The sequence below is a fragment of the Acomys russatus genome, chromosome 16 (assembly GCF_903995435.1).
Source record: "Acomys russatus chromosome 16, mAcoRus1.1, whole genome shotgun sequence".
Classification (NCBI taxonomy): domain Eukaryota; kingdom Metazoa; phylum Chordata; class Mammalia; order Rodentia; family Muridae; genus Acomys; species Acomys russatus.
In genome coordinates, this window is record NC_067152.1 from 27,691,575 (window position 1) to 27,716,366 (window position 24,792).

At 50.1% G+C, this 24,792-nt stretch overlaps 3 protein-coding genes across 4 annotated transcripts; all 3 read left to right on the top strand.

Annotated features, from left to right (window-relative positions):
• Positions 1-403: 403 nt before the first annotated feature.
• Positions 404-8,398, top strand: Psme3 (proteasome activator subunit 3). 2 transcript variants are annotated; one of them, XM_051158688.1, is made up of 11 exons: positions 404-675; positions 1,390-1,424; positions 1,544-1,606; positions 1,824-1,928; positions 4,101-4,149; positions 4,833-4,945; positions 5,117-5,185; positions 5,313-5,380; positions 5,485-5,539; positions 5,652-5,738; positions 6,681-8,398. In XM_051158688.1, exons 1-11 carry the CDS (start codon positions 636-638, stop codon positions 6,759-6,761), a joined length of 765 nt encoding a protein of 254 aa, XP_051014645.1. In that variant the 5' UTR covers positions 404-635; the 3' UTR covers positions 6,762-8,398. The 2 variants fall into 2 exon arrangements, with proteins under 2 accessions (XP_051014645.1, XP_051014646.1); XM_051158689.1 differs by lacking the exon at positions 404-675 and adding an exon at positions 1,233-1,307 and having other exon boundaries at positions 1,392-1,424.
• A 1,064-nt stretch (positions 8,399-9,462) lies between these two features.
• Aoc2 (amine oxidase copper containing 2) lies at positions 9,463-15,091 on the top strand. Its single transcript, XM_051158691.1, has 4 exons — positions 9,463-11,602; positions 13,597-13,882; positions 14,068-14,197; positions 14,464-15,091. The coding sequence occupies exons 1-4, from the start codon at positions 10,015-10,017 to the stop codon at positions 14,728-14,730; spliced, it is 2,271 nt and encodes a 756-aa protein (XP_051014648.1). The 5' UTR covers positions 9,463-10,014; the 3' UTR covers positions 14,731-15,091.
• Positions 15,092-15,558: 467 nt separating this feature from the next.
• On the top strand, positions 15,559-20,232 carry Aoc3 (amine oxidase copper containing 3). The gene is made up of 4 exons (XM_051158690.1): positions 15,559-17,384; positions 18,679-18,964; positions 19,322-19,451; positions 19,832-20,232. Exons 1-4 carry the CDS (start codon positions 15,785-15,787, stop codon positions 20,105-20,107), a joined length of 2,292 nt encoding a protein of 763 aa, XP_051014647.1. The 5' UTR covers positions 15,559-15,784; the 3' UTR covers positions 20,108-20,232.
• The last annotated feature ends 4,560 nt before the right edge of the window (positions 20,233-24,792 follow it).

Consider the following 24,792-nt stretch of genomic DNA (forward strand, 5'->3'; position numbering starts at 1 on the left):
GAGAAGCTGGTGCAATGGAACTTGTCTTCTGTTTGATACTAGCCGGAGGGAGAAAGGGATGGGAGGCTGGAGTCAGGAGTCTGAAGCCCGGAACCTTCAACTAGGGATCCCGGCCGCGGGCTTCTCCTGCGACGTCACTAGGACGCGACGCCCACTCTTCCAGCAGCAGCGATACATGCGGTCCCATAGTGAAGTCGAGTTCCGGGACAATAGGACACGTCACTTTTGAGCCCCCGGGAGGCTTGGGTCTCAGCATCCTTGACTCAGGCTTACGACCACTGGGCAGAGGGGCCGGAGCTCCAAGAGTCCATCCAGGAACCTGTAGGGCCGAGCATAAGAGCGGCAGCGTAGGGCACGTGCACATCCTTGCCTGAGTACCGGCGATTAGCTGTGACGTAACTTCCGGCGTGAGCGGCGAAAGCCGGGAGGGCGAGCGAGAGAGCTAAGCAGGCAGCAGGCGGCAGGCGGGCGGGTGGCCGGCCGGCACGGAGGGAGGGAACGAGAAAGCGGTGAGCAAGCCAGCGAGGGCGGCCGGGTCCCGAGGGCAGCGGAGATTCCTCAGGCCCCTCCGGCGCCCTCCCCGGAGCCCACAGCACCTCCGGCACCCAGCGGAGCGGACACGGCCCGGCCCGGCCATGGCCTCGTTGCTGAAGGTGGATCAGGAAGTGAAGCTTAAGGGTAGCGGCACAGCAGCGGCCTCCTCATCCCCTCCCTTTGAACCCCCGGCAGTGGGACCTGCTTCCCCCACTCCCCAAGTCGTCTTTGTCTCCCTGGGGACACCAGCTCCGAGCTTCCGCCCGCTCAACCCAGCCCCCCACCCCTGGAGACGGCATTGGAGAGGACGGTATAAGGTGGCTTTCTACTCTGCTTCTAGTGATGGGGCGCACGAGGGACTCCACCGCGGACACGTGTTAGACTCAGTGCTTTAGGCTAGTGACAGGTGGAAGTCGTCGTCCCCCCCCCCCCCCCCCGCCCCAGCAACGTCCCCGCCCCCGGACGCTGCCACTGACCCTGCCCTTGCAGGTTGGCCTACTGCGTATGATAGGCCAAGTCTGGGTGGGAGTTGGCACGTTTGTGAGCTCACGTCTTCCAGTCTGGCTTTTGTCTGTTTTATCAAATTCAGAGGGTTTCAGACAACCGGAGTGAGGGAGGGACAAAGAGAGGGGAGGGGAGGGGGGCAGGAGGGGAGAACTGACAGGTGCTGGCCTTCAACCCCAGCATCCTCTCCTGAGATGGAGAAATGGATCCTCAAAAAAATAAAGTATTTGCAGTCTGGGGGCCTCTCATCTTCTCATTATAATTTCAAGGTAAAGGAGAAACAGCTGGATTTAGGGTCCCCATCCGTACCCTTGTGGCACTAGGTATTGAATCGATCTCTTTGTTAATTTTAGGTTGATTCTTTCAGGGAGCGGATCACAAGTGAGGTGAGTGTTGTAAAGGAGAAAGGGGGTGTTGGTTAAAAACTGGGTGTTTCCCCAAAAGAGAGATCCGCAGGGTGTGACCATCCCCTGTTTGTTAATTCAGGTGTATTTTCTCTGTCTAGGCAGAAGACTTGGTGGCAAATTTTTTCCCAAAGAAGTTATTAGAACTTGATAGTTTTTTGAAGGTGAGAGATACTTCCATTTCTTTAAATTAGTTCTCTGGTCCCTGTCATTGTGACAAATGGGGCAGACTGTGTGTTAATTCTGTCCTGCTGTGTACTATATAACACTCTTGTTTCTTTCACAAGACTGACCTCTCTCTCCTTTCCCTTTTCTTTCTGCTTTTTGTTTATTTTTAAACTTAACACTAATACTGTTTTGGCATGAACGCCTCTCTTTCAGGAGCCAATCCTAAATATCCATGACCTGACTCAGATCCACTCAGATATGAATCTTCCTGTCCCCGACCCCATTCTCCTCACCAATAGCCACGATGGACTGGATGGTGTGAGTGTCTTGCATTTAAGTTTGTGTTTTTAGCGTTTTATCTCTCAGTAAGCTTGGGGCCGGACGGAGGATATGGGATGTGCTTGTGGGGCCTGGGGTTCTGTTTTTTTTTTTTTTGTTTTTTGTTTTTTGTTTTTTTGGTTTTTCGAGACAGGGTCTCTCTGTGTAGCCTTGGCTGTCCTGGACTCACTTTGTAGACCAGGCTGGCCTCGAACTCACAGCGATCTACCTGCCTCTGCCTCCCAAGTGCTGGGATTAAAGGCGTGCGCCACCACGCCCGGCTGGGGTTCTGTTTTAGGTATGGTAGCTCCAGTATACTTTTTTGCACCTTTAGTTTCATTTTTAGCAAGGTGAGTATGTCAGTGCCGCTCTCGGTGTCAGCCTGAGTTTGAATTAGTTCTGAGCTAGCCACAGGCTCCTCCAGCCACCTGGCTTTCCACATGCTTTCGAATAAGACTTTTCTGTCCAATATGTTGTGTCTTAGGATGGAAAGAGGAGCTATTCTTGCTGCATACCTGCAGTCCCTGCCTTTCCTGTACCTCTGTAGAATCTGCACTTTGTTTTGTTTTTGAGAAGGGGAGCTCACTATGTAGCCCAGGCTAGCCTGGAACTCCCTATGTAGACTAGACCAGGTTGGCCTCACACTGCCTGCCTCTGCGCCTGAATGCTGGGGTGGAAGGTGTGAGCCACCATGCTAGCTAGCACTGACACTATTAGTTCCATGTCTCCATTGTGTTATAATACCACAGGTTCCTGTGGCTTGCTGGTTCTGGGTTTTTTTTTTCCCTGTCCTACAGGTCAAGCGTAGGGTCTTGTGCATGCTATGTAAATACTCTACCTCCATCCTAGCTTTCAGAACTATCTTAATTATAATTAAGTAAGCTGAGTGTGGTGGCTCAGTACTCAGTTTGCCTGAGGAAGGAGAATTTTGAGTTCAAGACCAGCCTAGGATACATAGTGAGTTGAAGGCCACCTGGGGCACATCCTGGGATCCTCTTTTCAAAACAAAATAAATCTGCAGTGAAGAAACCATCTCAATTGTCTATATGCTGAGCTCCCAACATTCCTCCATATAGAAGGTAGTATTCTGAGTTTACTAAATGAATATTGCCTTTATTTATTTTTGTTTGTTTGTTTTGTTTTTCAAGACAGGGTTTCTCTGTGTAGCTTTGGCTGTCTGAGCTAGACTTGCTTTGTAGACCAGGCTGGTCTCAAATTCACAGCGATTCGCCTGCCTCTGCCTCCCCAGTGCTGGGATTAAAGGCATGTGCCACCACGCCCAGCTCTGTCTTTATTTTATTCATGCATACTTTTTCAATTATCCTCTTCCTGCCTTGATTGCTTTCTTCTTCCTGTTTTTTTTTTTTTTTTTCTTCCTGTTTTTAAAAAATCGAGCTTCTCCTATCCTCCACTGTTTCAAAAAGCAAAGACTTTATTTAGTGTATGGGTAGGAGGTATACCAACTCTTTTCTCCTGCCATGTTGGTCCCAGGGATCAGAGTTGGGTTGTCAGGCTTGGCAGGAGGTGCCTCTACCTGCTGAGCCACACTATTGGCTCATTGCACTGCCATTTAAAAAAATGTCTTCTAGCTGGGCGGTGGTGGCACATGCCTTTAATCCCAGCACTGGGAGGCAGAGGCAGGTGGATCCCTGTGAGTTCGAGGACAGCCTGGTCTACAGTGTGAGTCCAGGACAGCCAAGGCTACATGGAGAAACTCTGTCTTGAAAAACCAAAATGAAAAAGTGTTCTATTTGTTATAAACTTGGCCTTCCCAACTAGATTAAGTTTCTGTGTGACAACCTCTTTTTGTTGTTGTTTGTTTGTTTGTTTTTCAAGACAGGGTCTCTCTGTGTAGCCTTCGCTGTCCTAGACTCACTTTGTAGACCAGGATGGACTTGAACTCACAGCAATCTGCCTGCCTCTGCCTCCCTAGTACCCAGCCCATGACAACCTCTTTTTTTTTTTTTTTTTTTTTTTTTTTTGTCTTACTTTTTTTAAAGTAATTTGTTCAGATTACATCTCATTTGTTATGACAACCTCTTTTAAAAGATATGCATGCAGAAATTAATAAGATAACTACAGGGTCCAGAAAGGAATTAATCTTATTCGTACAGTGTCTTCTGGGCATGTAGTGTTGAGTGCCAGCTAATTCCTGCTTCTTCATACCCTTAGCCCACTTACAAGAAACGCAGATTGGATGAGTGTGAAGAGGCCTTCCAAGGTAAGCGCTGCCCCCCAATCAGCTGCTGATTCGCATCCCTGGGAAGCCGGATGGATCTGGTTTTCAGAAGCTCAGGAATTTTCTCATATTAGGAGGGTCTGTTAGTGTGGATGCCAAGGAGGGTGCATGGAGGCACTTTGTCACAGAAGTCCAGATTTCTGTCATTCCTCCCTTTAGTAGTGTTTGGTACCTGATACCTTTAGGGTAGTAGAGTCATTTAGAATTGTGAGAGATAAGCCAGGCATAGTGGCACATGTCTTTAAGCCTAGCATTCAGGAGGCAGAGGCAGGTGGATCGATGTGAGTTCGAGGCCAGCCTGGTCTACAAAATGAGTCCAGAACAGCCAAGGCTACACAGAGAGACCCTGTCTCGAAAAAAAAAAAATTGTGACAGATAAGGTTATTACAGGCTGGGCATGGTGGCACATACCTTTAATCCCAGCACTCAGGAGGCAGAGGCAGGTTGATCTTTGTGAGTTTGAGGACAGCCTGGTCTACAGAGGGAGTCTAGGACAGCCAGGGCTACATAGAGAAACCCTGTCTCCAAAAAAAAAAAAAAGAAGAAGAAGGAAAAGAAAATAGTTTTATGGGGGGCAGGGTTACCATAATACCTTCTAGGTCTAGGGAGAAGAACGCTCTCACTTTTCCGCTGCCCTGAATTTCTGTCCTTGACTTATCTTCCAGGAACCAAGGTGTTCGTGATGCCCAATGGCATGCTGAAAAGCAACCAGCAGTTGGTGGATATTATTGAGAAAGTAAAGCCTGAGATTCGGCTGCTGATTGAGAAATGTAACACGGTGAGGCAGGGGCTCATGACCCAGAAAGCTCCACTTGAACGCGGAATGATGCGTGGGCTGGGAGGCGCCGTCCCTTACTTCTTTGTTTCTGTCATCTGTTCCCAACTGCAAGCATCATGTACTTCATGACTTTAGTAGAAAAGACGTGTATTTTGTTTTCTCATACTCTAGGTCAAAATGTGGGTACAGCTTTTGATTCCCAGAATAGAAGATGGGAACAACTTTGGGGTGTCTATTCAGGTAATGTGACCACATTGCAAGCTGGGAGGTCCTTTCCTTGCTTTGTCTTGTCCCTTGGCCTTTGGCATTGTCGTAGGGGGATGTGGAAGTCACTTGGCTCACCTTTTCTGCCCCCCCCCCCCACCAGGAGGAAACAGTTGCAGAGCTAAGGACTGTGGAGAGTGAAGCTGCATCTTATCTGGACCAGATTTCTAGGTAGGGCTGCTCGGGCTGGACCCAGGTGCTTTAGTTGGTGAGGTGGGAGCATGTTCAGGGTCCTCTTCATCAGCTTCTCTCTTTTTTCCCCCCTCTCCTTCCAGATATTATATTACAAGAGCCAAATTGGTTTCTAAAATAGCTAAATATCCCCATGTGGTAAGTGGGGGCTTTGTGGTCTGAGGTGGGTGGCAGGATCGGGAAGTAGCAGGAATGAGCTTCCGTGGGCATTTGGGCCTAGGAAGACTAGCCTTGCCCACGTCCCGTACAGGAAGACTATCGCCGCACCGTCACGGAGATTGATGAGAAAGAGTACATCAGCCTCCGGCTTATTATCTCAGAGCTGAGGAACCAGTATGTGAGTACAGTCGGTCCCTGCCCGTAGTTGTCCTGGCCTCTCTTAGTTTTATCTGGCCTCTCTTAGTTTTATAGTAATTTCTTGAAAACTGGGTTCAAGATAAGACAAATACAGTAGCTATGGTGGTGCCTATAGTCTCAGCTACTCAGTAGATTGAGCAGAAGGATCCAGAATTTGAGGCTGGCGCAGGGTACATAAAAAGCTGCTCATCAGCTGGGTATAGAGCCCATGAAGTCACTGAGGGAGTCTAGTTGGCTGTGTCTCTTCTACCTAGGTGGGGGTGGTGTACATGGATGGTTGATTGTTTTTCAGTCAGGGTCTTGCTCACTCTGTTGGTGTCAGACTCAACAGTTCCACTGCCTCAGGTGCTGGGATAAAAATGTATGCCATTATAACTGGCTTTGTTTCATTATTTTTAAATAATGTCTATGTGTGTCAGTATTAGCACTTTCGAGACTGTAGGTGCCTGTGGTTACCAGAAGAGGGTGTCAAATGTCAGATTTCCTGGAGCTGGAGTTAGATACAGTTGTGAGTTGCCTGGCATGGGTGCTGGGAGCTTAGTTGTCATCCTTTGCAGGAGCAGCTCCTGCTCCTAGCTGCTAGCCGTCTCTTCTGTTTGGAAAGTGTGGTCCTGGTCGTGGTAGGTACAGACTTTAGTTTCTTTTCTGAAATGGGAGGTTGATGCCTGACTACAAAAATGGATTTTTAGCAGAGAGGCAGCACCTAAAGGGGCTTCTTGTACTTCTCTGCGGTCTGTGCTGGAGCCAGCTTAGGGTGAAAGGAGGCAGTCTTAGATGAGAGAGCGGATAAGGTAACAATTGCTTGGAACATTCTCTCTCTCTCTCTCTCTCTCTCTCTCTCTCTCTCTCTCTCTCTCTCTCTCTCTCTTTTGTGAGGCAGAGGTTGAGTAGATGAGTGATTTCCTGTTCTTTCCTGTCCCAGGTCACTCTACATGACATGATCCTGAAAAATATTGAGAAGATCAAACGGCCGCGGAGCAGCAATGCAGAGACACTGTACTGAGGCCAGGGCCAGGGCCAGGGGACTCTGTGAGTCTGGCTCAAGACCGACATTGCCTTGGTTTGTTACATGACTATCGTGATGGGGAAACTGGCTGGAAATAGTAATCACACCTCTCTGTTTTTAGTTAGAGTCTAATGAAACTCTCATGTAGTTCTGTGACGTGTTTACCTCTTTTTTCAGGCCTCAGGAACTCCTCTGTCTCCTTCCCCAATACCCCACACCCAGCCTGTCCTAATTTCTGGAGAACTCCAGGTTTGTGCAAGATATTGGCACAAGAATAATTGTGAGGTTTTTTTGTTTTTTCTTCCCTTCTCTCTCTCTCCTTCCTTGTTTTAAGTTTTGTGTTTTCTTCCTTTTAATGATTAGTTGGTTAAACGCTGGAGGAACTATAAGGAAAGTGTTAGGTGTCGTTTAGGAACTGGGGAAGTGGAGGTGGAAGGGACATCTCTTCCTGTCACAAGGCTAGTGTCTCTTGCTTCTGTGGGACCTTGGGTCCTCCCTACCACAGCTGCCCTGGTGATGCCTTGGGCTTTCCACCTACGTTCATCCCAGTGGGGCCTGGCCGTGACGAGGGCACCTTAGGCCTTCAGCTGTGTCCTTAGAGCTCCTTTGGATGTTTTTATAACTGGGATTTTCACACACTCGTGTGTGCATGTACACACGCATAAGGACATGTATACATGCTTCCTGCTCCATTATAGAACATAGCCTTCCTTCCTGCACACCACCCCTCAGCCCCTGTTACACACAACACCTCAGCAGGTGATAGTTGTCTCAGTCATCCACCCAGGCAAAAGTCCCAGGCCACCCTCTTCTGATAATGTAGCCGTTGGTGCCAGGGTAAGTTGAAGGAGAACCAAGAGCCGAGCCGCAGAGGGCTTGTGAGGGCCTACGCTCTGTGCCTCAGGTTCTTTCTGGTGTTATGCAAAAGCTGGTCCTCTGGCCCCGCTTGCCCTTCTCCCAGGCCAGCTTGTGCACTGGGTAGGGCAAGAGCGGCTGTGAGGTCCAGAGGCTGTTGCTCCTCGCTGTGCTTTCCCTTTGGGAAATATTTCTCGTATTTATAGTATTGTGCTTCCAGGGAAAGCAGTAATTCATGTGTATATGTGTGTGCACATACACACGTGCACATGTGTGTGTTCGTGCGTGTGTAAATATGCTGCGAAGGTCAAACCATAGAAGAGTTGCCTCCTCTTGAATCTTCCAGAGGTCACTTCCTACAGCTTTTGTGTTAACCCTGTCAGCCCCAGCTAAAAGTGAGAGTTGATCTCTGCAGTTAGCCTGCCAGTGACTCTCAGTGTCTCTTTGACTTTGATTCCTCGCTGTCTTCCGATTTCAATCATATTTCCACCTGGGATGCATCATTTTCACTCCCAGTATTCTAGAAAAGGAGTCAGGATGCTCTCTTCCCATGAATAGTGCTCAGTAACAAACCAATTGCATTTTAGTTGGGCAGTACTCTTCCCGCCCCTCAGACCCTTCCTGTTAAACCCCTTCCTGCCTCCCGTGTGTTTCTGTTTCCCTTTTCGTTGGATTGTTCCACTGCTCCTCCTCACCTTCTACCCTTGGATTGTAATGTAAAATTCTTTTACCATGTCAAGAAATTATTAAAAATACAGGTACTTTGACCTCTTTCTAAAGCTGCAGACCCTGGTGCCGTATTCTGGTGACTAAAGGACATAATGGTCACATGTGAGCACTCAGACACCCACCCTTACAGACACTGGCCAGCCTGTTGTGTGTACATTTGCTAGTTGAGCTATTGCTTTTCTCTTCCTGGTGGCAAGAGTGAAGCTTAGCACCACCTGCAGGGAGGAGGTGGTTCCTGCTTGTGTTGAAGGTGAATGAAAGCTGCCTGCCTGTCTGACCACCAGATCCCTGGTCCTTCCCTGGTGATACCCATGAGCCGCCAGCAGAGGCTGCTGTGGTTCCATGTAGGGAGGGCTACCCAGGCTCAGCTTCCCTATCCAGCTGTCCTTTCTCTACATACACACTTGCATCTCTACACAATGCTAGTGTAACTTTTTTGAGGGGCCTCCTGATCTTGCTTTAAAATGACTTAGAGGGCTCAGAGGAAGCTCGTATCCCTCTGAAATAAAGCATCATCAGCTCCCTCCTGGCAAGTAGACTTCTAGTTCCAGAGAGACTCTCACTGTCTGTAGTAGAGAGATGTCTACTCTGTTCTGTCCCAGAGCTTAGAGCCACTGGCTAGCAGCTCTGCCTGCCTGTGGAGTTATTCATCTTTTGCTTGTTTGTTTGTTTTTTCAAGACTGGTTTCATAGTGTAACCAGGCTGGCCTCGAACTCACAGAGATCTGCATGCCTCTGCCTCCCTGTTGCTGGGATTACAGGCATGTGCCACCATATCCAGCTTATTTGTCTTTTAAGACAGGGTTTCTCTAGCCCTGGCTATCCTGGAACTAGCTCTGTAGACCAGGCTGGCCTTGAACTCATAGAGATCCACCTGCCTCTGCCTCCTAAGTGCTGGGATTAAAGACATGTGCCACGACTGCCCAGCCATGCTTATCTTTTTAAGGCAGGGTGTCACCTACATTGACCTATAACTCACTAAGTAGCCTAGCTGGCCTTGATTTCACAATCCTCTTGAGTGCTGGTATTATAGACATAAGTGACCGTGTCTGCTGTGCCTTTATAGGCAAGGAACTGAGGATAAGTAGCTCCTTTAAGGCTACACAATTTAGAGTCATTGTACAAGTCTGAACACAAAGCTGAGAAACTCAGGCAGTCTTTTCTCACTGGTTAGAGTAAGGCCTGAGCCTCCAGTCAGGCTCTCACTGCATTAGGTCCCAGGTAGAGCTGAATGCTCGGTGCTGATTTGGCCAGTGGGTCCAGGGACTGTTGGTTGGAGTGTAGTTCTGCCAAGAGGTGTTTTGTTAGTACTTGTGTGTAGCAGGGAAGGGATTGTGCATCAGACTTGCCTTCTCAGAACTATTGCAGGTTACAGGTTAGTTTAGCATTGTTACTTCATGCCTGCTCATCTGGTGTAAATGACAGAAGTCAGCATTAGCAGTCAGTTTGGGGACAGGGACAAGTTATGCATGTGTAAGTAATGTCTTAAGCCAAACCACAGAGCAGAAAATTGGAACAGAATTACATAAAGCAAGATCGGAAATTTACTGTCCAGCCCCCAGGGTGGAGTTTAGGCCGTTCCTCTCCATCATCCTGAATATAAGGCTGCCTTGATGTCAGAAATGGAAAACAACTGCTGTTAGGACTGATGTAGCTTGGCATCCACCATGAACCTCAAGGTGCTGCTGCTGTGTGTGGTGCTATCTCTGGTTACTGTCTTTGCTCTGGCCTATGCCTTGCTGGCCAGGCAAGGCAGTTCCAGCCAGCCTCCTCGATGCTCCTCTGTACCTCCCAGAATTCATCCCTGGACACACCCTGGCCAGAGCCAGCTGTTTGCAGACCTGAACCCCGAGGAGCTGGCAGCTGTGATGAGCTTTCTGACCAAGCACCTGGGGCCAGGGCTGGTGGATGCAGCTCAGGCTCGACCCTCGGACAACTGTGTCTTCTCAGTGGAGCTGCAGCTACCTGCCAAGGCTGCAGCCCTGGCCCACCTGGACAGAGGGGGCCCCCCACCGGCCCGGGAGGCCCTGGCCATCATCTTCTTTGGTGCACAACCCCAGCCCAATGTGAGTGAGCTGGTGGTGGGTCCCCTGCCTCACCCCTCCTACATGCGGGATGTGACTGTGGAGCGTCACGGTGGTCCCCTGCCTTATTATCGGCGTCCTGTGCTGGGAGCTGAGTTTGTTCAGATATGGAGGTACTTGAAAGAGGTGGAGCTACCTAAGGCACCCACCTTTCTGGCTTCTGTCGTGAACTACAATGGCTCCACCTTGACACCTGTGCATGCTACTGCTAGTGGCTTCCATCCCGGGGATCGGTCTACTTGGATAGCCCTCTACCATAACATCTCAGGTCTCGGGATATTCCTTCACCCTGTGGGGCTGGAGCTACTGCTGGACCACAGAGCCTTGGACCCTGCCCACTGGGTGGTCCAGCAGGTTTTCTACCTTGGGCACTACTATGCAGACTTGGCCCAGTTAGAATGGGAGTTTAAGGCTGGCCACCTAGAAGTGGTTCAGGTTCCTCTACCCAAACCAGGTGAGGCTTCCTCCCTGAGGTCTCGAGTGACTCCTGACCCTCTGCCCCCTCTTCAGTTCTCACCCCAGGGTCCCCAGTACAACGTACAGGGAAACTCAGTGGTATCTCCCCTCTGGGCGTTTACCTTTGGCCATGGGGTGTTCAGCGGCTTAAGAATTTTTGATATTCGGTTCAAGGGTGAGCGTGTGGCTTATGAAGTTAGTGTCCAGGAGTGCCTGACAGTTTATGGTGCTGATTCCCCCAAGACAATGATGACCCGATACTTGGACAGCAACTATGGGCTTGGCAAAAACAGCAGAGCCCTCGTCCGCGGGGTGGACTGCCCCTATCAAGCCACAATGGTGGACATCCATGTACTCGTGGGCACAGGTTCAGTCCAGCTGCTCCCGGGGGCTGTGTGCATATTTGAGGAAGCCCAGGGGCTCCCCCTTCGGAGGCACCACAATTACGTCGGTGATCATTTTTATGGTGGTTTGGCCAGCTCAGGCCTTGTGGTCAGGTCAGTGTCGTCAGTGGGCAACTACGATTACATTTGGGACTTTGTGTTGTACCCAAATGGGGCCCTTGAAGGACGCGTCCATGCCACAGGCTATATCAACACAGCTTTCCTGAGTGGAGGAGCTGAGGGTCTCCTCTTTGGGAACCGTGTGGGAGAAAGAGTGCTGGGAGCATTGCACACACACGCTTTCCACTTCAAAGTGGACCTGGATGTGGCAGGTGAGTTCCTGGATCGAGGCTTGAAGGTTACAAATGGGGCACAGGGCAGGAAGCCCCCAAATCAAGGCGTGGTCTCTGAAAGGTACAGAGGCCATTCTAACCCCTCTGACTGTGGGAAAGGAAGGAACATTGTCTGAATGCATCTGCAGTCACAGCTGATAAAAGGGGTCTCTTCTGCCCAGCTCCCACCCTCTGACCCCCCTTCCACCTACTCCCCCGCCCCCAGATTTGCAGTTGTGAAGTTAGTTTAAATGTAATGGCTGTACCTGACTGCCTTAACCTTGAGGGACCCTCTAGGGGTATGAATTGACCCTGTGGAAGTTGGATGGGGCTAGAGCTAGGCACTTGCTACTTGAGCTAAGGGTGGGTGGGGAGGGCGTGGTGACCAGAAGTCTGGCTGAAGAGCTTTCAGTAGGGTAGGCATGTTGTGTGTTGTACTTGGGGAGGGAGGGTATCAGGGTTGGGGCAGCAATGCAGTGAGTGCCACTTACATGGTGTGGGGAAGGCCACCCTATTCTGTCATCACTATGGACTGTCCACTGTTACGGCAAGCCTGGCTGCAAGTATGGACAGCTTGCTGCTCCTGGCAGGTACTGTGGAGGACAGAAAACAAACTCATAAAAGCATAGACACAGAGCCAGAAAGAAGCGAAATCCACCAGAGAGACCTCCATTACACTCAAGGAAACTAAGGAAGGAAGGGGAGGTGGGACAGGAAATGGCTGTTCAAGTGTGATTTCTTAAGTGTACATCTTGAGTGTGAAGCCCTGGCATGTGTGCCTTGCACACTGTACTTGTGCTTGTGGGGTTTTGGTGAGGAGTGGAGGTGGGTAGGAGAACCAAGACCAACACCGTGGCCATAGATTCTAATCTGACATACTTGGACTGTGACTCTCCAACTGGAAAATTCTCTTCAACATCTTTGGCCATTAAAAAGCCCGATACTGAGCCAGGCATGGTGGCGCACGCCTTTAGTGCCAGCACTCGGGAGGCAGAGGCAGGCGGATCACTGGAAGTTCAAGGCCAGCCTGGTCTACAAAGCAAGTCCAGGACAGCCAAGGCTACACAAAGAAACCTTGTCTCTAAAAACTTAAAAAAAAAAAAAAAAAAAAGCCTGCTACCAGTAGTGTGTGTTCATCATGGTCACATTTAAGGGAGCCCGATGTCCTGACCCTCAAAAAAGTGATCAAGTACTGTGTTGGTGTTGGGTGAGGCAGGATTGGGGTGCAGTAGGGTTTAAGAAGCTCCTGGGTGTGGAAAGCTGTGAATCTAAAGTGTCCCCTGTGCCAAGGGAGTAGGATCCTACAGCTAGGAGGAGGGTACAGGGACTGTGGAAGGGGATTGGGTTTTCTAGGTCACTTCAAGACTAGCCTTTCATAGTCACAGGAGTGTTTCAGTCAGCAGGTGTGCTTTTCCACATATTGAGCATAGTCCCAAAACAGCATTAATTATATCTGCTGTAGAGAGTTAGGAAGTGGGAACCAGAAACAAACTGTGCTAACGTCTCGATGCTAAAAGAGCCTCTGAGGGCAGAAACATTTTGTATCTTGCCATATGTGACTGCCAGTTTGTTTGAGGCTGGGTGTCACTGTATGGTTTTGGGCTCTTTATTTTAAGGTGTGGTCTCACTGATTATCTTAGAGCTTGCTATGTAGATCAGTCTGGCCTTGACTGCAGTCACCTTCTGCCTCTGCCTCCCAGTGCTGGATTAGTTATGTATGACTATGCCTAGCAATATTGAGCTCTTTAAATATAGCCAGTAGGACCGAAGAACTGAATTTGTAATATATATAGCCACACATGACTAATGGTTATTCTATTGAAATGGCAGGTTGGAAAAAGCCAGGCTAGCACTTGCCTGTGCCCATGGCTCCCAGCACAGGGTACTCTGATGTCTTTGGTCAGGCCAGTGCTATAGGCATCAAAGAGGAGACCAAGAATTCTATCCAGACAACCTCACTTGGTGTGGAACTCACCTTTTCCTCACCCTGACAGGTGTGAAAAACTGGGTGGTAGCTGAAGATACGGTGTTTAAGCCTGTAACAGCCCCGTGGAACCCTGAGTATCAGCTACAGCGCCCCCAGCTGACCAGGCAGGTCCTGAGCAGGGAGGACCTGGCTGCATTTCCCTGGGGGAGCCCCCTTCCTCGATACCTTTACCTGGCTACCAATCAGACCAATGCCTGGGGTCACCAGCGTGGATACCGAATCCAGATCCATAGTCCTTTTGGTGTTCATGTACCTGTGGAGAGCGACGTGGAGAGGGCTCTCAGCTGGGGGAGGTGAGGAGGCCCTGGGCATGGGGGTGAGGGTAGGACTCAGCCCCCAACAGCACTCACAGATCCTGGACCTGCCTTCAGATTCCAGTAGATACGGGTTGGGAAATGGGCTCCGAGTCTGATCCCAAGGGGTTCCAAGCAGGTAAAGCTCTTTGATTTTTCCAACACTACCTACAATTCCTGGTCAGATACCAGCTTGTGGTGACCCAGAGGAAGGAGGAGGAGCCCCACAGCAGCAGCATCTATTACCAGAATGACATGCGGACCCCAACTATGGCCTTTGCTGACTTCATCAACAATGAAACCCTCTTAGGAGAGGTTGGTGGCTTATAGATGGTGGAGGAAGCCTTCCCTTTTCCTGGCATCTTGGCTGTCCAGTCTCTGTCCAATAAAAGGCATCCCTGCTAGGGGAATTAGTCACAACAGTGGCACCCTGCCCTGTTCCTCACATAGGTCACTGGGTGTCTGGGCAGGACTATGGCTGGCAGAGGCAGAACCTATGCTGAGGCTGGAGGTTGGAAAATTGCAGCTAGCAGGTGATTTTTTTGTCTCCAAAGGCCTCCAACTCTTCCCTCCTCCTACAGGATCTGGTGGCTTGGGTGACAGCCAGTTTCCTGCACATCCCTCATGCTGAGGACATCCCCAACACAGTGACTGTGGGGAATAGAGTGGGCTTCTTGCTCCGCCCCTACAATTTCTTCGATGAAGATCCCTCTATCTTCTCTCCTGGCAGCATCTACTTTGAGAGGGACCAGGATGCCGGGCTCTGCAGTGTCAACCCTGTGGCCTGCACCCCACAGCTGGCAGCCTGTGTCCCCAACTTGCCCTCCTTTTCCTATGAAGGTTTATAGGCCTGAGGATGTGGTGACACCCCAGGGGTGGAGGACAAGATGCACACACCTCCTCTGTTCTGTCCCCTGTGGTTTTAGCACCTGGGCCCCAGGTTCCCACTCTCTGGTCCTTAGAAAGCGTCCTGGGTGTCCATCTCCTTGTGGGTGGATTCTTGCTTCCTGTTGCTTTTTGTTTTGTGCTGTGTTGCTTGTGTGTATGTGTTTGTATTTGAGACAGGGTCTTTCTATGTAGACCTGGATGTCCTGGAACTTGGTGTGTAGACAAGGCTGGCTTCTACTCACAGAGATCTGCCTCCAGACTGCTGGGATTAAAGACGTGCACTGCTAACCCTGACTCCTCCTGCTAGTTATTGGAATGGTAACTTATGAAAAATGGTATTTCAGGATACAAAAAAAAACCCCCACAAACTATCAAAACTCATTGGTGTTCACATCATACCAGGCTTCTGTTATACGTGTGTATCTAATAGCGATGGTTGTTATGAGTAATCAATAATAAAATGGTTTGCAAAATTTTTACTTCAGTTTATTCTTTGGCTTTTTAAGGCATGTAGAGCTCCCAGGAGAATATTAAGGACTGTGGCCAAAGAACTCAACAGAAAGATCATGGGGCTTGGGGGTAGGTAGACCTGGCCAAGGAATGTTTCTTGGGAAAGAGGCTGGAAGTGGGTTTCTTTGGCAAAAGAGCACTTCACAGAGAAAGCTAAGAAAGCATCTGTCCCTTGAACAGTGGGGACTGGGCAAGAACTTGGTCTGAGGGGCACAGGGCTGTGGGGCAGACCCAGCTCCTTGCTGGCAGTGGGTTTCCAAGCACAGACTGGACTCCTCCTCTTCCCGCAACCCCAGCTCCCCAAGCCCAGCCCTGACCCAGAGAGCAGTCTGATTTGGAAGCTGGAGGATAGAGCCATGTAAGGTCTGTGTATATCACTGCAGCCAGCTCAGACCCGCCTCCCGAGCCCTGGCTCCAGCCTCCCTCCTCCTCCCCACCCTCCGCTCCACAGCCAGCCGGAGAGGAGTCCGCTTCTGGTAGAAGCCTGTCAGTCTTCAAGGAACAATGACCCAGAAGACCACCCTGGTGCTTCTTGTGCTGGCTGTTATCACCATTTTTGCCTTGGTTTGTGTGTTGCTAGCTGGCAGGAGTGGAGATGGGGGTGGACTGAGCCAGTCTCCCCACTGCCCCTCTGTTCCTCCTAGTGCCCAGCCCTGGACACACCCTGGCCAGAGCCAGCTGTTTGCAGACCTGAACCCCGAGGAGCTGGCAGCTGTGATGAGCTTTCTGACCAAGCACCTGGGGCCAGGGCTGGTGGATGCAGCTCAGGCTCGACCCTCGGACAACTGTGTCTTCTCAGTGGAGCTGCAGCTACCTGCCAAGGCTGCAGCCCTGGCCCACCTGGACAGAGGGGGCCCCCCACCGGCCCGGGAGGCCCTGGCCATCATCTTCTTTGGTGCACAACCCCAGCCCAATGTGAGTGAGCTGGTGGTGGGTCCCCTGCCTCACCCCTCCTACATGCGGGATGTGACTGTGGAGCGTCACGGTGGTCCCCTGCCTTATTATCGGCGTCCTGTGCTGGCCAGAGAATATGAAGATATCAACCAGATGATCTTCCACAGAGAACTACCCAAGGCTTCTGGGCTCCTCCATCACTGTTGCTTCTACAAAAAACAGGAGCATAACTTGGTAGCAATGACCACAGCCCCCCGTGGCTTGCAATCAGGGGACCGGGCCACCTGGTTTGTCTTGTATTACAACCTCTCAGGAGCTGGGTTTTACCTACACCCCATTGGCTTGGAGTTGCTGGTAGACCACAAGGCCCTGGATCCTACCCTGTGGACCATCGAGAAGGTGTTCTATCAAGGCCGCTACTACGAGAGTCTGACTCAGCTGGAGGACCGGTTTGAGGCCAGTCTGGTGAATGTGATGTTAATCCCAGACAATGGCACAGGTGGGTCCTGGTCCCTAAAATCTTCAGTGCCACCAGGTCCAGCACCCCCTCTGCAGTTCCATCCCCAGGGACCCCGCTTCAGTGTCCAGGGGAGCCAAGTGACCTCCTCATTGTGGACTTTTACTTTTGGCCTTGGAGCTTTCACGGGGCCAAGGGTCTTTGATATCCGCTTTCAAGGTGAGAGGGTGGCCTATGAAATCAGTGTCCAGGAGGCCATAGCCCTGTATGGTGGCAACACCCCAGCAGCAATGCTGACCTGCTATATGGATGGTAACTTTGGCATTGGCAAGTACTCTACCCCCCTGACCCGTGGAGTGGACTGCCCTTACCTCGCCACCTATGTGGACTGGCATTTCCTTCAGGAATCTCAGGCCCCCAAGACACTACGTGATGCGTTTTGTGTGTTTGAACAGAACCAGGGCCTCCCACTACGGCGACACCACTCAGATTTCTACTCCTACTATTTTGGGGGTGTGGTTGAGACGGTGCTTGTGGTCAGATCCGTGTCAACCTTGCTCAATTATGACTATGTGTGGGACATGGTCTTCCACCCCAACGGGGCCATAGAAGTCAAATTCCACGCCACCGGCTACATCAGCTCAGCGTTCTTCTTCGGTGCTGGTGAGAAGTTTGGGAACCAAGTTGGGGAGCACACACTGGGCACGGTGCACACCCACAATGCTCACTTCAAAGTGGACCTGGATGTGGCAGGTTAGACATTCGGAGGGAGATGGGGCCCTCCAGGTGGGGAGTGTGGTCCCTGCTTTGGGTTTTGTGTAGGCTACTCAGGAAATAAAGATTTGGGGTTTTATGCTTCCCTTTGGGCTCTTGGGATGTTTTGGTTTTGTTTTGTTTTTTGGTTTTGTTTTATCTTAGCTTCCTAGCTGGGTGCAAAGCTGCCAGAGAGTCTTGGGAAATAGCTAACCTCAGGAAGAAGGCAAGCTCTGGTTTCACAGGGTCCCTTGAGCTTACATAAGTCTCTGTTCAAACAAGCAGCTGTTTGCTTTCCAACTCAGCTCTGTCCGGCCTGTAGTGGTGCTGCGGCACCGGAAGTTGGGTTGGCTGAGTCTCTGTGCATGCGAGCTAGTCTCTGAACAACTGCCACTCTGCATTTCTTAGGGAGAGAGGCCCTCCTTCTCTCTAATTTTTCTTTTTTTCTTTTTGTTTTTTTGTGACAGGGTTTCTCTGTGTAGCCTTGGCTGTCCTGGACTCACTTTGTAGACCAGGCTGGCCTCAAACTCACAACGATCCACCTGCCTCTGCCTTCTGAGTGCTGGGATTAAAGGCGTGTGCCATCACTGCCCAGTTTTTGTCTGATTTTTCATCTCTTTCTGGGCACCATTTGCTTTAGTGCAGGGGTATATGGGGTGCTGTGGAGAGTTCCAGACTGCTCCTGGAGTTTGTGGTCACAGAGATAGCCAAGGTTCCATGTTTTCCTGAAGATCATCTTTCTCTTTTTTAATTCCTACACTGAGTCATCATCTGATTTTTTTTTTTCTGAGTATGAAATATCTCAGAACTCTTACTAGGTCACAGCAGTACCCTCTGTCCTTGTTAGTCCACTCTTCCTCCCCCTCCCCACCCCTCCATCCCCCCTACCCCCACCTCCCCGGCCTCAAGACAGGGTTAATAGTTTTTTGTTTTGGTTTGTTTGTTTTTTTTGTTTGTTTGTTTTGTTTTTTTGTGGGTTTTTTTTTTTTTGGTTTTTTGAGACAGAGTTTCTCTGTGTAGTCTTGGCCATCCTGGACTCACTTTGTAGACCAGGCTGGCCTCGAACTCACAGTGATCTGCCTGCTTCTGCCTCCCAATGCTGGGATTAAAGGCGTGTGCCACCACGCCCGGCTCTAAAGTTAATGGTTTGTCTGAAGGATTAAGGAAAGTTTGGGACAGGGAAGGAAGCAAAGAAGCCAGTCAGTGCTGAGCTGGTCTTTAGTCCCTATTCTGAAGTCAGGGAGATGCAGAAACAGCCAGAGTGGTTGAATGAGCCCTCACACGCTTTACACAGGGATGAAGAACTGGGCCTGGGCAGAGGACATGACCTTTGTCCCCACCAATGTACCTTGGCATCCTGAGTACCAGATACAGAGGCTACAGGTGACTCGGAAGCTGCTGGAGACAGAAGAAGAGGCTGCCTTCCCCCTGGGTGGTGCCACCCCACGCTACCTGTACCTGGCTAGTAACCACAGCAACAAGTGGGGTCATAGGCGAGGCTACCGCATCCAGATACTCAGCTTTCCTGGGGAGCCCCTGCCCCAGAAAAGCTCCATAGAGAAAGCCTTCAGCTGGGGGAGGTGAGTGATGGGGGAGGGGTGGGATGGGGAGGTGAACACTGGGATGGAGCAGGGGCAGAGGGGGGAGACCCAGGAACAGTCACACTGTTTCAGACATTGCCTGTCTCTGTGCACAGGGGGAAGGGGTAGTGGCGTCCTTTTTAAATCCTTGGAACCAAAGCCAGATTCAGAGAACTCTTTTCTGTTGAGGGGGTGGGTGGGGTGTACTGTGAAATGGCAGAGGTGTGGCATGATCCTCTAGTGTGGTGACAGGAATTCTCCAACGGAAGCTGGGGTCAGAGCACTGAGCTTGTGTCCATCATAACAGGCATAATGATGGGCTTAGAGGCCGTGGAGACCTAACCAGTGCCCTCCTAGGTACCGCTTGGCCGTGACCCAGAGAAAGGAGGAGGAGCCTAGTAGCTCGAGCATCTTCAACCAGAATGACCCGTGGACCCCCACTGTGGACTTCACGGACTTCATCAACAATGAGACCATTGCTGGCGAGGTGAGCTGATGGTGGCATGAAGGTGTGTACCCCAGCGATGGGGTAAAAGGATGAGCTTTTTATGCTTAGACTTCTGGGACAGCTGAAGGAGACACTGTTTTAAAAAGATTCAACATCGGCCCCGGGCATGGTGGCGCACACCTTTAATCCCAGCACTCAGGAGGCAGAGGCAGGCGGATTGCTGTGAGTTCGAGGCCAGCCTAGTCTACAGAGCAAGTCCAGGACAGCCAAGGCTACATAGAGAAACCCTGTCTTGAAAAACAAACAAACAAACAAAAGAGTCAACATCTGTAGGTTCAGGAATAGCTTCTGCCCTGAAAGGCCGCTATGTAGGGAAGATGTGTCTAGAAACCTCACCGTCCTCTCTTCTCTCCTGCTAGGATTTGGTGGCCTGGGTGACAGCTGGGTTTTTGCACATCCCACATGCAGAAGATATTCCCAACACGGTGACTGTGGCGAATGGCGTGGGTTTCTTCCTCCGACCCTACAACTTCTTTGATGAGGACCCCTCCTTCTACTCCGCCGATTCCATCTATTTCCGGGAGGACCAGGATGCCAGGGCCTGTGAGGTCAACCCCCTGGCTTGCCTGTCCCAGGCTGCCACCTGTACCCCTGACCTCCCTGCTTTCTCCCATGGGGGTTTTGCTCAACACTAAGCGTCTCCCTGGATGGACAGTTTAGCCAAGGGCTGGGGAGCAGAGCAGCAGCTGAGCAGTGCACAGGGCAATCTGGTTCCCTCTTCTGTCCCCATATCTCTGATGTCCCCTCTCTGTTCTGCTCCCTTCCTTGTCTCTCCCTCGGGAGAACAGCCTTGCTAGGAGCCAGGAATAATGGCTCTGGGTTTTGTTTGTTTGTTCATTTGTTTGTTTTTCAAGGTGGTTCTTTTTTCCCTTCCTACTTCCATTAAAAATTTTCATAGTAATTTTGAGGACCCTGCAATGAGGGTAACCCTCTAGAGACCCCAAAGTAGGATCTCATCTACAGATGACCTGGAAGGGATTCTTCATCCATATTCCTTTTCACTTAAGCCTCTTTCCTCTCCCCTCTCCGCACCCCCCTCCCCCGTCCCCTGCACCTCCTGGAGTTCCTGCTTGCTCTTACATACTAGGATTTCCCATTCGGTCCAAAAGGGATGTTCTACGTCTTCCCACCGCCCTCGTTTCTCAGCTGCAGTCCCTTCTCCTGGACCTGAGTCAGGAGAAGTCTCCAAGATGCGATACAAGGTCTCACTGAAGAGGAGCAGGCTTGTCTGTCTCCTAGTGTTGGTCACAGATCAGGAATAGGAGTCGCCCCGGCTATGGCCCCTGCTTTGCGCACTCTGCAGGAAGACAGCATGGAGACAACAGGCGGCTTTGGGATGCCAGGATGATGATGATGATGAATGGTTATTTGATTCCACTGCTCTGCACGACTATGGCCTCTGTGCCCTGCAGTAGCCAGTTTGGGACAGTGGGTTAGGGTAGGAACCACATTAAAGGTGCACATCAAAGGTGAGAAACAGAAAGCCCTGGGGCCCACGCCCAGACCCAACACGAGGTCTGTCCAATCAGAAGCAGGCATGCAAATGAGCCCGAGTCGGCTAAAGACCCGCTTGGCTTGGTAGGGTCTGCTTCAGAGTTTCCCATCACTGCTTGTCTTTGCTGAGATCTAGACAGAGGATGGTACAAAGAAACACCAAGTGACGGGAAACTAAAGACTTTGTCATTCCCTAGCTGACTGGCCAGCCCCATTGTGCCACAGCTTTATGCTGCAATCCAACTAAACTGAAAGCTGTTACATGTCAATAGGAGGTAATCTTCAAGAGGAAAGGGCATGCGGAAATGTGTATCCTTTACTCCCCATTTGTGTTTTTAAAGGGAGGAGAATGCAAAGGGACGCGATGGTGCACAGCTGTAATCCCAGATTCCATGCTAGGGGCCTGACTAAGCTACATGGTGAGACCTTATCCCACAAAACCATGGGCCAGAAATGTGACTTGGTGGTTGACAGAGTACCTGAGGCACAGCTCAGGGATAGGACGCTTGCCCGTCGTGTACAAGGTCTTGGGTTCGGTTCTCAGCACTGTTCTCGATGAAAGCATGGTGCTGGGGAGATGGCTCAGTAGCTAAGTGTGTGCACTGTCTTGCAGGGACCCAAGTTCAGTTCCCAGCATCCTTACTAGGAGCTTACAGTTATCTCTAGCTCCAACTCTAGGAGACCCAATGCTCTCTTGGTGGCCACCTGCACTCATGCAAATACACCACACAGACCCATACCCATCAATAAAAAATAATTCAGTCCAGTGTGGTGACACATGACTTTAATCCCAGCACTTGGGAGGTAGAGGTAGGCAGATCTCTGAGCTCAAGGCCAGCCTGGTCTACAGAGTGAATTCCAGGGCATCAAGGGTGATACAGGGAGACCCTGCCTCACAAAACAAAACAACCAAGCCACCACCACCCCCAAAAAAAATGAAAAAAGAGAATTTTTTAAAGACAACATAAAAACTAAAAATGAGGATATAACTGCATGTTTATTTATCAGTGTTTTTTTTTGTTTGTTTGTTTTTTGTTTTTTGTTTTTCGAGACAGGGTTTCTCTGTGTAGCCTTGGCTGTACTGGACTCACTCTGTAGACCAGGCTGGCCTCGAACTCTCAGCGATCCACCTGTCTCTGTCTCCCAAGTGCTGGGGTTAAAGGCATGTGCCACCAACGCCCGGCTTATCTCTGCATTCTTTTAGAGATGAGTGATACCAATAATCTCTTAGGAGGAAGATATGTGATGGAGGGAATTGGGTACTGGGTGCCTCCTGGGCATCCTGAATTTTGAATCATGTGACTATATTTCCTTGTCAAAATAAATGAGTGTGGGTCCAAACATGAACAGTCTTGTCTTTTCTTTTAAACATGCTTCGGGGCTGAAGAGATGGCTCAGTGGTTAAGAGCGCCACCTGCTCTTTAAGAGGTCCTGAGTTCAATTCCCAGCAACCACATGGTGGCTCACAACCATCTATAATGAGATCTGCTGCCCTCTTCTGTAAAGCGCTCATATGCAATAAATAAAATAAATCTTAAAAAAAAAAAATGCTTCAGGAGACAGAGGCAGGTGGATGGCTGTGTGTTCAAGGCCAGCCTGGTCTACAAAGCGAGTCCAGGATGGCCAAGATATCATAGAGAAACCCTGTCTCGAAAAACCAAAAAGAAAAAAGAAAAATAAATAAATAAATAAACATGGCATGTATGGCAGAGAAGTGGATGGCCCAAGTTCTTGAGACCTAGAGAGGTAGGTGGCCTGTAGCACTGCCCTGGCCTTTCCTTTCTTGTAAACAATCTGAGGAAATGTTAAACTTCAGTCCAACAGCTCCTTCCATCTCTGCTGTCTCCACCCAGCACTCGGAAGGCAGAGGCAGGTGGATTGCTGTGAGTTCAAGGCCAGCCTGGTCTACAAAGTGAGTCCAGGACACCCAAGGCTACACAGAGAAACCCTGTCTCGAAAAACCAAAAAACCAAACCAAAACACACACACACACACACACACACACACACACACACACACACACACACACACATCTCCGCTGTCTCTCAGAGGAGGGGATAATGAGAAGCAATGGAAATGGGGCTTCTGCCTGGCCAGATGCCCAGGCTGGACCAGGAGGTGAAGTGGGGTTTGGTTTGCTGCTTAGTTTCTGACCAGAAAGGCAACACGTTCAAGAGCTCAGACACATGAGGCCTTTCACCACCTTCCCTCTGTCCTGCCCCAGTTTTATGCTCTGCCATGGGTTGATGTGGACCCACGGATTGCAGGATGTAGTGAGTGATGGCAAGGCAGACTCCAAAGAGCAGGGAGGAAGATGTCTGTAAGCAGCAGGTCCATCGGTGGCGGCTTCACTTACAACATGCCCTGGGGTGGGCAAAGGATAAAGGACAGCAGATGCTGTGATGACTTGGAGGCCAAAGGGGCCGTGCGGGCAGTGACGCGGCTGTGCTGGCAGTGAGTTCTGACTTCTTCTTCCTTTTTTTTTTTTTTGTTTTTGTTTTTGTTTTTTTTCGAGACAAGGTCTCTGTGTTAGCCTTGGCTGTCCTGGACTCACTTTGTAGACCAGGCTGGCCTCAAACTCACAGCGATCCGCCTGCCTCTGCCTCCCAAGTGCTGGGATTAAAGGCACATGCCACCTTTGGTTGTTTCAAGACAAGGTTTCTCTGTGTAACAGTCCTGGCTGTCCTGGACTCATTTTGTAGACCAGGCTGGCCTTGAAGTCACAGAGATCTACCTGCCTCTGCCTCCTGCGTTCTGGGATTAAAGGCATGTGCCACCACTGCCGGCCTCACTTTCTTTTCTTTTTTCTTTTTTTTTGGGGGGGAAGGGTTTGAGACAGGATTTCTCTGTGCTTTCCTGGACTCAATTTGTAGACCAGGCTGGCCTATAACTCACAGGAACCCACCTGCCATTGTCTCCCAAGTGCTAGGGTTAAAGGTGTGTGTCACCACGCCTGGCTCACTTTTTTTAAGAATAAAAAAAAATACACAAAGTCGGGGAGCTACTTTGAGAAATGGCTCAGCAATTAATAGCACTAACTCCTCTTCCAGAGGACCCAGGTTCAATTCCCAGTACCCACTTGAAAGCTCACAACTGTCTATAATTCCTGTTCCAGGCGATCTGACATCCCTACACAGACATACATGCAGACAAAACACCAATGTACTAAATAAATAAATAAGTAAATAAGGTAAAACAGGGTTTCACCTTGTACCTCAGCGAAGCCTGGAGCTGATGATGTCACCCAGCCTGGCTGGAAGCTTCTGGCAACCATGCGGCATTAGTGCTGTGGTTACAGGCATGCACCTTGACCCCCAGCTCTAAACCTTTTGTTGTTGTTAATTGAGCATGTGTTCGTGTGAGTGCATGTGTGTGTGTGTGTGTGTGTGTGTGTGTGTGTGTGTGTGTGTGTGTGTGTGTGTGTGTCTCCTGCAGAAGCCAGAAGAAGGTGCCTGACCCTTGGAGCTGGAGTTACAGGTAAGCTGCCTGGGTGCTAGGAATGGAGCCAAGATTTTCCATAAGGGCACCCAGTGCTGTGACCCTAACCCTCTGGAACTGAAGCTCAGAATAAACCATCTATACTTTACCTTAGTCATGATGTTTTATCCCTGTAGAAAAGTAAGTAATACAGCAATTCAAATCACTAGTTGCAGCTTCTCCTAGAACTGAAATTCCTGGTGGAGGGGCATTGGGGAAGAAGGCCAAAGCTATGGTATAGATTCTACAGGGCTGACTGACTAGTTAGAACTTCATGGTTCTGAAGAGTTAGAATGTTGCAGATCCAGAGATAAGTTATCCTGGACCTTCTCTCTCTCTCTCTCTCTCT

What these genes read in the sequence shown, in the direction of transcription:
- Aoc3 (XM_051158690.1), top strand. Translation starts at nt 15,785, where the DNA reads ATGACCCAGAAGACCACCCTGGTGCTTCTTGTGCTGGCTGTTATCACC. An exon ending in AAAGCCTTCAGCTGGGGGAG is followed by an intron (nt 18,965 to 19,321) that starts GTGAGTGATGGG and finishes GTGCCCTCCTAG; the next exon opens with GTACCGCTTGGCCGTGACCC. An exon ending in ATGAGACCATTGCTGGCGAG is followed by an intron (nt 19,452 to 19,831) that starts GTGAGCTGATGG and finishes CTCTCCTGCTAG; the next exon opens with GATTTGGTGGCCTGGGTGAC.
- Aoc2 (XM_051158691.1), top strand. Translation starts at nt 10,015, where the DNA reads ATGAACCTCAAGGTGCTGCTGCTGTGTGTGGTGCTATCTCTGGTTACT. An exon ending in AGTGGACCTGGATGTGGCAG is followed by an intron (nt 11,603 to 13,596) that starts GTGAGTTCCTGG and finishes TCACCCTGACAG; the next exon opens with GTGTGAAAAACTGGGTGGTA. An exon ending in ATGAAACCCTCTTAGGAGAG is followed by an intron (nt 14,198 to 14,463) that starts GTTGGTGGCTTA and finishes CTCCTCCTACAG; the next exon opens with GATCTGGTGGCTTGGGTGAC.
- Psme3 (XM_051158689.1), top strand. Translation starts at nt 1,233, where the DNA reads ATGGAGAAATGGATCCTCAAAAAAATAAAGTATTTGCAGTCTGGGGGC. An exon ending in TGATTGAGAAATGTAACACG is followed by an intron (nt 4,946 to 5,116) that starts GTGAGGCAGGGG and finishes CTCATACTCTAG; the next exon opens with GTCAAAATGTGGGTACAGCT. An exon ending in TATCTGGACCAGATTTCTAG is followed by an intron (nt 5,381 to 5,484) that starts GTAGGGCTGCTC and finishes CTCTCCTTCCAG; the next exon opens with ATATTATATTACAAGAGCCA.